The sequence below is a fragment of the Bufo gargarizans genome, chromosome 1 (assembly GCF_014858855.1).
Source record: "Bufo gargarizans isolate SCDJY-AF-19 chromosome 1, ASM1485885v1, whole genome shotgun sequence".
NCBI lineage: Eukaryota > Metazoa > Chordata > Amphibia > Anura > Bufonidae > Bufo > Bufo gargarizans.
In genome coordinates this window covers 433,726,272-433,740,939 of record NC_058080.1, presented here as the reverse complement: position 1 = coordinate 433,740,939, position 14,668 = coordinate 433,726,272, and the positions used below count along the sequence as shown (strand labels likewise).

The 14,668-nt window shown below is 45.7% G+C and overlaps 1 protein-coding gene across 3 annotated transcripts in view; it reads left to right on the top strand.

Annotated features, from left to right (window-relative positions):
• PLGRKT (plasminogen receptor with a C-terminal lysine) overlaps positions 1-14,668 on the top strand; it is a 97,353-nt gene that overhangs the window by 74,858 nt on the left and 7,827 nt on the right. For all 3 annotated transcript variants that reach the window (XM_044286921.1, XM_044286913.1, XM_044286931.1), the window contains exon 3: positions 14,000-14,130. In XM_044286921.1, coding sequence (XP_044142856.1) covers positions 14,000-14,130 — 131 coding nt within the window. The remainder of the gene's footprint in view (positions 1-13,999; positions 14,131-14,668) is intronic.

Genomic DNA, 14,668 nt, shown 5'->3' with positions numbered 1-14,668 from the left:
CACAGTATTTACTGAACACAGAAGTATTTATTGAATATGTTAATACTTAAAGGGAACCTGTCACCTCTACTATGCTACCCTCACTGAGCGTTTCTAAATGTTCATTGTTACCTTAAACATATAAATTACACTTTTAATTTCATTTGCAGACGAATAAGTATTATGCATTCAGTATTATGCATTTTTGTACTTTCTGCCTTTTATGCAAATTTACATAAGTCATATCTTACTTGTGTGACAAGGGAAGAGTCATATTTTCAAGCTCTGACTCCTCTCAGGTTAATTTGCATATGTATCAAATAGTTTTTTTTACACAATAAAAGCACACAGAGCTATGGGGACTGGGTATTGCGGATGTGCTAGCGGCCATCTAGCAACCCATGTCCTCAGCTCTATACCAAAAATCCAGGTGACAGGTTCCCTTTAAGGTTTTGTGTGATTTTATAATATATAAATAATTAATAACAACATTGCATAAATCAATAGTACAAGCACCTGTAAGAAACATTGTTCTATATATTACCAAAGAAAAATGTCTTGTCCTGTGATCAGTGGCTTTCCAAACCCCCCTCTTCTTATCCCCTTCCCGCACATCGCGCAGTGACTGGAATAAGATGGCTGCTCTAATATGCAAGCAGCCATCTTAGCTGAGGGCGAGTAGTTGGCCGATTAGTAAAGACCGGCCCATCGCAGCGCTGGCAATGGTATCCTCAGGTTCCTCAACTGGGTGGGATAAGTAAAACCCATTAAGATGGCGCTGGCTTCAGCAAACATAGTTGCTGAAGCTATTTTGTTTGTTAAGTACAAGGGCTGGATTTTGTTTGGACTTGGAAGGTAGGTTTGGTAGTGAGACCTTCCCAGGCCACCCCCATTCCAGGGCATGTCTTTCCCCTAACCTGAGGTCATCGCAGGTGAGGCCTGCTGTAATCAAGGAGGCATAAAACCCAACCCTCTGTTTCAGACAGAAGAGAAAACTTGGAAACAGCGGCCTACAGAGGCTGTGTGTGGTCTCAGCCAGGAGGGCTGAGGGGTCACGAGGCTTTGTAAAGCCTGAACTTTGGGGGGCCCAGCAACGCCTACAGAAAGAGGGTCGCACGGTCAGAGTTGGGAGGACTTCTGGACCACCCCCCCCCCAAGGGTGCTGGTGTGGTCACAGCCTGGAGGCTGCTGGACCGTAGATGGCTGAGGAAGCCTGATCTCTTTCCCGTATGGATTGGTGTATGATGACCAGACCTGCTAAGGCTTGGAGCCTGAGACTATAAGCTGTGCTTAGAGGTGAGTCAGGAAAAACTACCGTGTGTTAGTTAGAGCCCAGTCGGGCAGGTGTTTTGTTTTGCTGTTTTGTGTGTGCTGGTGCCAAAATAAATGACAATTTTGGACTTTAAACCCGCTGTCTGACGAGACGTCTGTGATTGCAACCCCCTGAGAGAAAGCGATGCCTTACAATAATATAAATATATATATATATATATATATATATATATATATATATAATGTGTGTATATCCATTTTAGTTAGTGCTAGTTTAGATTTTTGAACCCACACATGTCGTCTGTGTGCGTGGGTCCTGCACCTGCTGAGTGTCGGTCAGTACTGTCAATTACTGACAGCGTCTGCTCAGGTTTAATTTTTTATTTTATTTTTTAGCCTTTTTTCTCTTAATTTTTCTCTTAATTTTTCTCTTATTTTTTCACTTTTTTCTCTTTTCTTTCGTTCTCTTTTTTTCTTTATCACAAATGTTATTTTAAATTCATTACAAGCCCCCTTACATGTTAAATCACTACATACACCCGCCTGACACTTTTAACTTTACACACATCAATAAAAATAAAAATGTCCCATCCATCCCAGAGAATGTACTCTGTTGAAGAGGCATACACCATCCTTGCCTCTGAAACGGAGTCTGCAAGTGAGGGAGAAGAGGATGCCACATTCCTCTACTCCATCATCATCGTCATCCGGTCATGAGGGCCCCTAAAGGAGATGCCCGAGGAGACATGAAGTAGCCCCCCCCCCCCCCCCCCCAGTGATCCCCTATGGACCACACCGCCTGAGGATTATGAGCCCCAAATTCCAGAGTTTGTGGGAAACTCTGGAATCCAGATTGACTGCACAGGCTTCACAGAAATAGATTTTTTTTCAAAATATTTTTCTCTGACGATTTCAGAAATTTGATGGTGACCGAAACAAATTTATATGCCCAGCAATTTATTGCTCAAAACCCGACATTCTCATATGCAAGACCCCTTAGTTGGACCCCAGTAAATGCAGCCGACATTATGACGTTTTGGGGACTCTAGCTGCATATGGGCCTAGTAAAAAAAACTAAATGAGACAATATTGGAGTTCAGATCGGTGTACCACACTCCAATTTACAATATGGCCCTGTCTCGCTCAAGATTTTAATTCATTTTGAAATTCCTACATTATAACGATAACGCACACTGCCCCCCCCCCCCCCCCCCCCCCCCCCCAAAAAAAATGACCCACAATTTGACTGTCTATTCAAAATAAGACCCCTCCTGGAGCACCTCAACTCCAAATTTACAAAGGTAAAAAAAAGAAATTACCATAGATGAGTCCCTTGTACATTTTAAAGGAAGGGTTGAATTCCACCAGTACCTGCCCAGCAAGCGGGCACGGTACGGAATTATAATGTATAAGCTGTGCGAGAGTAACTCTGGGTACACCTACAGGTTCCGGTTTTATGAAGGGAAAAATTCCCGGATACATTCTCCTGAATGCCCCCCTTCCTAGGAGTTACTGGGAAGATAGTGTGGGATTTACTGCACCCACTGCTGGATAAGACTTACCACCTCTATGTGGATAACTATTACACCAGAATCCCCCTATTCATGTCCCTAAAAGCCAGAGGTATTGTGGCTTGTGGCACAGTACACAAAAGTCAGAGAGACCTCCCTAGATCCCTGGTAGGGCAACTACTCTGAAAAGGCGACAGTAAGGCTTTCCGCCATTAGAACATTTTGGCGGTTAAGTACAAGGACAAGAGGGATGTCCTTGTACTGACCACCATTCACACTAACACCAGTTCTCCAGCCCTAATGTGAGGTACCACTTCCACTGTCAACATGCCAGAGTGCATCCTTGATTACAATAGGCACATGGGAGGGGTTGATCTGTCTGATCAAGTTCTGAAGCCCTACAGTGCCATGCGTAAAACTAAGGTGTGGTACAAAAAGCTTGCCGTATACCGTATTTTTCGCTTTATAAGACGCACTTTTTTCCCCCCAAAAGTGGGGGGAAAATGGCCGTGCATCTTATAAAGTGAATACAATTGCTGGCCGCTATGCTGCACAGCGCGGCCAGCGAAGTATCAGTGTGAAGGGAGGAGGCGGGGACACTTATGGCGGGGCCCGGTGCAGTGACTCTACTCTAATACACCAGGCCCCGCAACTGTTAAACATTCAATTTGATCTCTATATCTAATTGTAGACGCGCTGTATGGTACTTACTGTAGTACCGGAGGTATAACATTAAGACGCTGCAGCGCCTGCTGCAGCTCCCTCCTCATGCGCCTCCTGCCCCAGCTCCCTCTGTCATGCGGCGCCTACCCCAGCTCACTCTGTCATGCGCCGCCTGCCTGTTCATTCATAAAGTGAGATAAGCAGGCCGGCGGCGCATGAGGAGGGAGCAGGGGCAGGCGGCGCATGACCGAGGGAGCTGGGGCAGGCGGCGCATCAGGAGGGAGCTGCGACAGGCGGCGCATGACCGAGGGAGATGCCGGTCTGCGCAGTCTTAATGTTATACATCTGGTACTACAGTAAGTACCATACAGCGCGTATACAATTAGATATAGAGATCAAATTGAATGTTTAACAGTTGTATTAGAGTAGAGTCACTGTACCGGGCCCCGCCTCCTCCCTCCACACTGAACCATCTGATGGGGGATCTGTAGATGACACTTATGGGGATCTGTGGATGACATAAGTGTCACCCACAGAGCCCCCCCATCAGTGTCACCCACAGAGCCCCCCCATCAGTGTCACCCACAGAGCCCCCCCATCAGTGTCACCCACAGAGCCCCCCCATCAGTGTCACCCACAGAGCCCCCCCATCAGTGTCACCCACAGAGCCCCCCATCAGTGTCACCCACAGAGCCCCCCCATCAGTGTCACCCACAGAGCCCCCCCATCAGTGTCACCCACAGAGCCCCCCCATCAGTGTCACCCACAGAGCCCCCCCATCAGTGTCGCCCACAGAGCCCCCCCATCAGTGTCGCCCACAGAGCCCCCCCATCAGTGTCGCCCACAGAGCCCCCCCATCAGTGTCGCCCACAGAGCCCCCCCATCAGTGTCGCCCACAGAGCCCCCCCATCAGTGTCGCCCACAGAGCCCCCCCATCAGTGTCGCCCACAGAACCCCCCCATCAGTGTCACCCACAGAACCCCCCCTCAGTGTCACCCACAGAGCGCCCCCCTCAGTGTCACCCACAGAGCGCCCCCCTCAGTGTCACCCACAGAGCGCCCCCCTCAGTGTCACCCACAGAGCGCCCCCCTCAGTGTCACCCACAGAGCGCCCCCCTCAGTGTCACCCACAGAGCGCCCCCCTCAGTGTCACCCACAGAGCGCCCCCCTCAGTGTCACCCACAGAGCGCCCCCCTCAGTGTCACCCACAGAGCGCCCCCCTCAGTGTCACCCACAGAGCGCCCCCCTCAGTGTCACCCACAGAGCGCCCCCCTCAGTGTCACCCACAGAGCGCCCCCCTCAGTGTCACCCACAGAGCGCCCCCCTCAGTGTCACCCACAGAGCGCCCCCCTCAGTGTCACCCACAGAGCGCCCCCTCAGTGTCACCCACAGAGCGCCCCCTCAGTGTCACCCACAGAGCGCCCCCCTCAGTGTCACCCACAGAGCGCCCCCCTCAGTGTCACCCACAGAGCGCCCCCCTCAGTGTCACCCACAGAGCGCCCCCCTCAGTGTCACCCACAGAGCGCCCCCCTCAGTGTCACCCACAGAGCGCCCCCCTCAGTGTCACCCACAGAGCGCCCCCCTCAGTGTCACCCACAGAGCGCCCCCCTCAGTGTCACCCACAGAGCGCCCCCCTCAGTGTCACCCACAGAGCGCCCCCCTCAGTGTCACCCACAGAGCGCCCCCCTCAGTGTCACCCACAGAGCGCCCCCCTCAGTGTCACCCACAGAGCGCCCCCCTCAGTGTCACCCACAGAGCGCCCCCCTCAGTGTCACCCACAGAGCGCCCCCCTCAGTGTCACCCACAGAGCGCCCCCCTCAGTGTCACCCACAGAGCGCCCCCCTCAGTGTCACCCACAGAGCGCCCCCCTCAGTGTCACCCACAGAGCGCCCCCCTCAGTGTCACCCACAGAGCGCCCCCCTCAGTGTCACCCACAGAGCGCCCCCCTCAGTGTCACCCACAGAGCGCCCCCCTCAGTGTCACCCACAGAGCGCCCCCCTCAGTGTCACCCACAGAGCGCCCCCCTCAGTGTCACCCACAGAGCGCCCCCCTCAGTGTCACCCACAGAGCGCCCCCCTCAGTGTCACCCACAGAGCGCCCCCCTCAGTGTCACCCACAGAGCGCCCCCCTCAGTGTCACCCACAGAGCGCCCCCTCAGTGTCACCCACAGAGCGCCCCCCTCAGTGTCACCCACAGAGCGCCCCCCTCAGTGTCACCCACAGAGCGCCCCCCTCAGTGTCACCCACAGAGCGCCCCCCTCAGTGTCACCCACAGAGCGCCCCCCTCAGTGTCACCCACAGAGCGCCCCCCTCAGTGTCACCCACAGAGCGCCCCCCTCAGTGTCACCCACAGAGCGCCCCCCTCAGTGTCACCCACAGATCCCCCCATAACAGTGCGTCATCCACAGATCCCCCCCATAACAGTGCGTCATCCACAGATCCCCCCCATAACAGTGCGTCATCCACAGATCCCCCCCATAACAGTGCGTCATCCACAGATCCCCCCATAACAGTGCGTCATCCACAGACCATCATTAGGTCAAAACCTACCAAAAGCACACCTTTTGGTTCAAATTTTTTTTTTCTTATTTTCCTCCTCAAAAACCTAGGTGCGTCTTATCGTCAGGTGCGTCTTATAAAGCGAAAAATACGGTACATTGTACAGATGGCACTGTACAATGTGTACATTTTACATCGAGCTGCAGGCCACACAGGAACTTTCCTTCAGTTACAAGAGGTGGTCATCAAAGCCCTAATTTCCCAAAGTCAGGAAGGGGAGGGCCCGAGTACTTCAGGAGGTCATGGTGACCGTGTTGTACCAGGACAACATTTCCCTGGTGAAGTCCCACAAATAGCGAATAGGGGAAAGACCCAAAAAAGATGCCGGGTTTGTTACAAAAGGGGAATACGAAAGGACACCATTTATCAGTGCGACACCTGCCCTGATAAACCTGGCCTCTGCATAAAGGATTGTTTCCGAACCTACCACTCATCCTTGGATTATTAATTTCATCCTTTATTATGCTCCCTGTAATATTTCCATATCTCTGATTTAGTCCACCTCGCTTGCATACCCACTTTCCAACAACCACTACATAATCTTTTCTGTGAGACAACTGTTAGGTCAAAAGTGCCCTTTCCACACCTTAAAATGTTCGTATAGGGGTGCGCTTTCCAAAATGGGGTCACTTCTTGGAGTTTTTCATTTCTGGGGACCTCAGGAATTTTTTTTACCTGTAGGGAGGTCATGGATGGCAGCTGTAATCTCCGTCAGTGAGATATCTGTATTTAGTTTATCTACCTGTTCTCCTGTGAGAGACGGCAGTTTAGTCTTCCCCAGGAATGCTTAGATGTCAGACAGGGAGGGCTGGGATGTGAGCAGGTCAGATTGTAAGTTATATAAGGATGCATAATATTGTTTAAATTGATTAGCTATTTTATTTGGGTGTGTGACTTTTGCTGTGTTGATTAGGTCCAGGAGGTAGGAGATGCGGGATTTCAGTTCTTGCGCTTTTAGTTGCGTGGCTAACAATTTGCCCGCCTTATTATTCTGTGAGTAGTATCTGGCTTTTGTATAAAACAGGTGTTTATTATAATCTGCTAATAAGTGGTCTCTTAGTTGAGTTCTTAGATTGTGGAGTTGTGTTTTATGGGTCTGAGTTTGAGAGGTTTTGTTTTGGAATTCAAGTTTTTGTATCTCTTGAAGAAAGGATTGTCTTTTGGGTTCTTTGTTTCTTCACTACATGACTAAGTTTAAGGATTGAGCCTCTAATAACCGCTTTATGAGCGTTCCAGAGACAGAATGGGTCACTAACTGAGCCTGTATTAAGAAAGTATAGTTTTATATCTTGTTCAATAGTTTTTCTGTAAACCAGGTGGGACAAAAGATGTGAGTTACATCTCCATACTGAAGCTGGAGAACATCTAAATGATTCTTTTAAGGTTATAGTGACTGGGGCATGGTCTGACTACGAAATGGCTCGAATTTGAGGCTGCACTGGTCTGAAGAAGTCCGTCTCTGTCAGCCAGTATAATATCAATTCTGGAATAGCTATTGTGGGATGCCGAAAAAAAAGAGTAGTCTCTTTCCAATTCGTGTAACGTTCTCCAGACGTCATACAGGCCTTCTGTCCACAGGAGTTTCCCTAGCGGTGAGATGGGTGTACATTAGGAAGGGGTAGTTGTATCTAGACTTGGGTTCAGTATACAGTTAAAGTCCCCAAGGATAAGAAGTTTGTCTTGCTTCACCGGGTTTGTCTTTAGCAGGTTTTTTTACAGAACCAGACTGTCACGGACGGTGTACAGGAAACAAGACAAAGCAACATGCATATATGAGTCACTGGATCCAAAGCTAAGGAACCAAAAGGGAGACCCCTGCACAAGACCTGAGACTTTCCCTGGCTGCTCAGCCTATGCAAAGATCCCAGAGGTGGATGGTTGCATATCCACGTACCTCGACTATATAACCCCTGAACACCCTACAATAGTGAAGGGACACCACCGGCTCCCTACACTAGACACGGAGGGAGTCAGGGTCACCTGGGATCCAGCAAACAGAAAATAACAGATAAATGTTCAGCACTTAACTTTGTAGCAGACTGGAAAACAAGATCAGCATGCACACACACTCCAGGAAGTAGTATAAGCCGCCCAGTAATGCATTATGGGGAGGAATTTAAAGGGAAGCAATCAGTCCAACTACATGACAGCTGAGAGAGGCTAACGAGATGAGGAACTGAACATCACAACAAAGAAACTCAAGGAGGAGGTTCTGAAAGGCTTTTGTCAGAGCTTCTCAGCTGTCTGGTTGTGACAGACCTGCCGTTTATTTGGGGTATATATCGCAGCCAAGGTATAGATGGTGTTATTGATGGAGCAAACCAGTATCACATATCTGCCCCGGGTATCAATATGTTGGTCTATCAGCTGGAAAGCCACCGTATTTCTAATTGCCAGTAGTACCCCTCTGGACTTATAGACGAAGTGAAACTGGAACACCTCCGGAAACCCGCGGTCATTGGAAACAATATGAGTTTCTAGTGCGCAGAAAATATCATTTCAGATTTAAAGCTTCAGACCACATTTGTGCTCTTTTCTGGGGGCTATTAAGCCCATTGACGTTTAAAGATGCTATTTGTAATACCATGGTGTCATAATTAGGAAATTATGGCTCGTCAGGATCTCCAGTGTCCTCAGTCTCACCTCTCCCATCACGTGTTGTGTTGGTCCCTGAACCCTACACATCTCATTCATGTATCTGGCTTAACAAAACATATGTGAAAACAATATAAACATAACAAAAAATATTGCGGTATCGCTGGTTCTTCAAGCGGGTTGTAACCCTGTCTTGCAGGGACAGCAGGTTATCAGAACTTATCCTGTGAGTCAGATGGTTTGAGTCCCTCTGTTCAATCTCCATCCTATAAGATTCGGGGGAAAGTTATACCTGAACTGGATCAGGATCATCCTGACTAGCACCTACACACCTTGAAATATTCCTTGAGGGGTTTAGTTTCAAGAATGGGGTAACTTTTTGGGTGTTTCTACTAAAGGGGTACCTCAGGGTGTCTTCATATGCGACATAGCTCCCAAAAGCCAATCCTGCAAAATCTGTCCTCCAAAAGCCCTATGGCGCTCATTCCCTTTTGAACCCTTCCATGCACTCATGCATTCCTTTTTGAGGAACATGTGGGGTGTTGCCGTATTCAGGAGAAAATGGGCTACAATATGTGGGGTGCAGTTTGTCCTGTTACCACTTGTGAAAGTGAAAAATGTGGGTGTAAAGCAACTTTTTCTGGAAAAAAAATTTCATTTTTCATTTTCACAGCCAAGTGTTTCCCAATTCTGTGAAACGCCTGATGGGTCAAAATGCTCACTACACACCTTGAAATATTCCTTAAGGGGTGTAGTTTCCAGAATGGGGTTAGTTTTTGGGGGTTTCCACTCTAGGGGTACATCAGGGTGTGTTCAATTGCAAGATAGCGCCTGTCAATCATTCCAGTGAAATCTGAGTGGGTGCATTTTTTTCCAGTTCACCCTTGTGAAATTGAAAAATGTGGGCCTAAAATAAATTTTTCTGGAAAAAAATGTAATTTTTCATTTTCACAGCCAATTCCATGAATCACATTTGAGGACAAAGCGCTCACTACACATCTTGATAGATTCATTGAGGGTTGCTGTTTCTAGAATGGGGTCACTTTTTGGGGGTTTCTACTCTAGCAATACATCAGGGTGTGTTAAATTACAAGATAGTGCCTGTCAATTATTCAGGAGAAATCTGCCTTCCAGAAGCCATTTGGTGCTCCTTTCCTTCAGACTCCTGTGGTACGCTCATATAGCAGTATACAAGCACATATGGGGTATTGCCGTAATCAGGAGAAAATGGGCAACAAATAAGGGGGTGCATTTTCTCCAGTTCCCCCTTGTGAAAGTGAAAAATGTGGGCCTAAAATCACCTTTTCTAGAGCAAAATATAAATTTTCATTTTCACAGTCAAGTGTTTCCTAATTCTATGAAACACCTTTGGGGTCTAAGTTCTCACTACATGCCTTGAAAGATTCCTTGAGGGGTGTAGTTTCCAGAATGGGGTCACTTTTTGAGATTTATTACTGTAGGGGTGCATCAGGGTGTCTTCAATAGTGACATGGTGCCTGAAAATGATTCTAGTGAGATCTGCGCTCCAAAATCCATATGTTGCTTTTTGCACCCTGTGCCCTGCCGTGTTCCCATGCAGAAGTTCACGGCCACAGAGGTGTTTCTATAAACTGTGTAGAATCAGGGTAAAAGATATTGACTTTTGTTTGGATGTTAACCCTTGTTGTGTTACAGGAAAATATGTATGAAAATGGAAAATCTCCCTAAAAAAATTTCGATTTTTTCATCTCCTTTTTTATTTCATTCTTGTGAAACACCCAAATGGTTAACAAAGTTTGTTAAATCAGTTTTGAATAACTTGAGTAGTGTAGTTTCTGAAATGAGGTTATTTATTGTCAATTGATGTCACGTAAACCCCTAAGAAGAGTGAAAAATTGGGAAAATTTCTGGAAAATCTAAAATTTGCGTCTAAATTTCAAAGCCATCTGACATCTTAAAAAAAAAAAAATTAACAAAATGATGCCAACATAAAGTAGACGTGGGGAATGATTTGATAAATATTTTATTAGGTATTACTATCTGTCTTAAATGTAGAAATTTCAAAAATAGTGAATTTTTCTGAATTTTCAGTAAATTTTTATGTTTTTCCCAAATAAAGGAAAAAATATTGACTCAAATTTATCACTTACATAAAGTACAATGCGTCACGAGAAAACAATCTCAGAATCGGTTAGATAAGTAAAAGCATTTCAAAATTTAGCACATAAAGTGACACAGGTCAGATTTGCAAAAATAGGCCTGGGCAGGAGTGTGAAAACAGGCCTAGGGTAGAAAGTATTAAACTAACTTTCTCTTTGAAATTTCGGCTGAATCTATCTCAAGACGGATCAGATCACAGAAATATCAGATTACACGTGTTGATAGAAGTCTATAGAGAGGGGAGGGGAGAAGTGAGTAGGACCTGAGAGAGACAGGAGAGGCACACAGAGACTGCACCAGCTATATAGACAGTTTCTATCTCAGCCCAAATGCTTTATTCACATCCATGTACGTCAGTACGTCTCTATAATATCCTCCATAATCCTGGGGCTGCTTGTGAGTGAGTAAAAGTTAAAAGGTTTGTGCTATAAACTATTTTCATCAATTACTGTAGCTCAAATTCTTACTAGGATAGTTTTTTTTTCTTTAGTTGTTTTCTATTCATTATTGCTTTGATTCCTGCATCCTTGTTTATATCATGCCTTAGGGCAGTAAGATGTGTCCTGACATTAGCAGGACATTTAACACTAACCAGTTCATTTTCTACCTACACATATTCAAAATACTCTGTGTAACTGGATTTATAACAGACACAACTTCTGCTAATCTCCATCATTTGTTAGAGCAAAATTCATCCTTATGTCTGTCTGACCATCCATCTATAATTGACACAGTAACTGGCATGTAACTGACATTGCACATAGACAGACGAGTGGTTATGGACAAGCGAGTGAGCATGGACATCCTGTATACTCCACTACAGGACGTAACCAATAGCAACTGAAATCAAAACTGATTTGCCACAGGACGCAACGGTAGGATAATAACTTTGGAATAAGGCAGTTTTGATAAATGTTATGTGGGGAAAGTGATATAACAGAGATAACTGATGGGCGAGATGTATTTATATTAGTGGCATAACTCCTTTAAGAAGCAGATTCTCATCTTCTGTTCATTTGCACATTTTTCCATTTTTTTTTGTAAATTTGGTATTTTTTTATAAATAAAAATGAATTTTTTGGACTCCATTTTACCAGTGTCATGAAGTACAATATGTGACGAAAAAACAATCTCAGAATTGCCTGAATAAGTCAAAGCGTTTTAAAGTTATCACCACATAAAGTGACACTGGTCAGATTTGCAAAAAATGGCCTAGTCCTTAAGGTGAAAATGAGCCCGGTCCCTAAGGGGTTAAAAAAGTAAATAAATAAAGATTATAGGCATCACTGTGTTCCAAAATAATAAAATATAAACTTATTTGTCTTGTAAAGTAAACACCAAATCGCTTCACATCCCAAATTTTTTTAAGAGAAAGTGATCAAAAATTCATAAACAGTCCAAAATGGTATCAATAAAACTACAGATCAACCCGCAAAAAATGCGCCCTCATTCAGCTCTGTACATGTAAATATATAAAAAAAATGGAGGTCAGACTATGCCAATGCAAAGAAAAAAAAAATGCAGTTTTTATTTTTTAAGTACAAACCGGATTCCCAAAAAGTTGGGACACTAAACAAATTGTGAATAAAAACTGAATGCAATGATGTGGAGATGGCAAATGTCAATATTTTATTTGTAATAGAACGTAGATGACAGATCAAACGTTTAATCCGAGCAAATGTTTCATTTTAAAGGAAAAATACGTTGATTCAAAATTTCACGGTGTCATCAAATTAACTGTGACCTCCACCGTTCCCTGCCCCACTTAATAGAGACCTCTACAGCATCCTGCCCCCTTAACATTGACCTCCACAGCAGCCAGCCCCCTTAACAGTGACCTCCACAGCGGCCGCCCCTTTTTTAGTGACTTCCACAGTACCCGATCTCCTTAACAGTGATTTCCACAACCCCCCTGTCCCCTTAGCAGTGGGCTATGCAGCAATCAGCCCCTTAACACTGACCTCCATAGCGGACCTTCCCTTTAACTGTGAACTCCACAGCAGCCTGCCCCTAGGGTGGCCAGAGGTCCGATTTTAGGCCGGACAGTCTGGCTTTCAGACTCCCTGTCCTCCGCCCCGGCGCAGGGCCTGGATGGACACAGGGATGTCCTTTTTGAACAGCTCACTCTTAGACATCAGCACTGTGCTGTCTGAACATGAGCTACAGGGAGAAAGTCAACCTCCCACCCCTGCAGCTGACGGAAGTTAATTTTTACCTTCATTTTTTCAATCCCCGTTGGCTGTGGAATGGGAGTGGGTGTGGCCTAATCAGGATGGGGCGTGGCTTAGCAGGACCTGGCAGAGCTGTTTTTAAGTCTGTCTTTTGAGGGTTGCCTGAATGGCCACCCTACCTGCCCCTGAACTGTGACCTCCACCTCACTTGTGTCATCCACAGCTCCCTGCCCCTTTAAAGCTGACCTGCAGCAGTGAAGAAAAATTACTGAGTTGTTATGGAAACCTGCAGTAAAACTGTGTGTATGTGGAGACTAAGGGCCTGCGCGCTTCTATTGGCTGATGAGGGTCATGTGACCAGGCTTCTATTGGCTAATGGGTTTTTTGGGAATATCTCAGGAACGGTATATGCTAAAGAGCTGAGACCCGGTCTAAAACATTCCCGGACACCTAATGTACCTGTGTGCCAAATTTTGTGATTGTAAATGCAACGGTGCGGATTCCTTTAGCGGACATGCATACACACATACACTCAGCTTTATATATTAGATTAACTTATGTAACTTATACTGTATAACTAAAAGTAAAGCATTACATGCTTGCAAATACCATATCATTTTAGCAGCAGCCGAAATATGGGCAAAGCAGCTTACCTCCTAAGTGTTAGATTTACAAGCACATATCCAATACCTACTGCATAGTAGCCAGTACATTCTCTAGCCATCCTGTTTCTTACACATCAGTTATGCCTTCAGTGAAATGTACGATATTCCGTAAATAACTGTGACTTTTTTTTTTTTACTTGAACCAGGGGGTTATCTGTCACTAAGACAAAATTAACATGCGGTTGAAAATCCAACTTACACATGATATTTAGATTGATTACCACTGTACCATTGTATATTGTTATGCACACCTGCTCAAGTAACTTTCACTTTGACAAAATGAGTTTATGTGCAGGACGTAAAGGTGGCAGAAATCAGATTGAATACTGATGGATCACCAGAATCCAGATGTGGTGAATAGTGAAACCATCATTTCCTCTAAAGGTAGGAAAATTGCATTTAGTTTCATATAACTGAGTTTGTCTTTTATTGTTTTTCCATTTGCAGTTAGAGAGGCAGATTGTGATGCAGAATCAGATGCGAGAGAAGCAGATGGCCATGCAGATTGCCTGGACGCGGGAGTTTTTGAAGTATTATGGGACATTTTTCAGCTTAGCTGCACTTGGATTAACAGCAGGGTCAGTTGTTTTTAAATGTTTTTTTTTTTAATGTTTTTTAAAATCTCAAATAGCTAAACAATATATTTACTGTCCAGTACCATGTTAAGTTGTCCAGGAGATAAGATGATTGAGAAAGGCCTCACCGATCCCCCACCAATCCTGTTCTGAGGCTTATACGATCTCTGCTCCTGGTCCCATCCTGACACGCAGGAAATGACTGTCAATGCCTGTTCAACCAATCACTGTCTGAGACTCTAGTATAGTGAAGGTTTACACAAGTACCATTTATGCTCTTCTTTAGTAATTGCTTTTCCTATGCATAGCCTTGGGGTTGCTCGGGTGTTCTCAAGGTAAGTCATTAATATCAGATCTGCGGGTGTTCATTACCCGAAACTCCAGTGATCTCCTCTCAGCTTACCAAGCACAGCGCCATCCTGTGGATAGTGGCTGTGCTTGGTATTGCAGCTTAGCCCCTTTCACCTGAACTGGACTGAGCTGCGCCTAGGCCATGTGACCAATGAATATGATGTCCATCACCTAGGAAAGAGCCACAGTC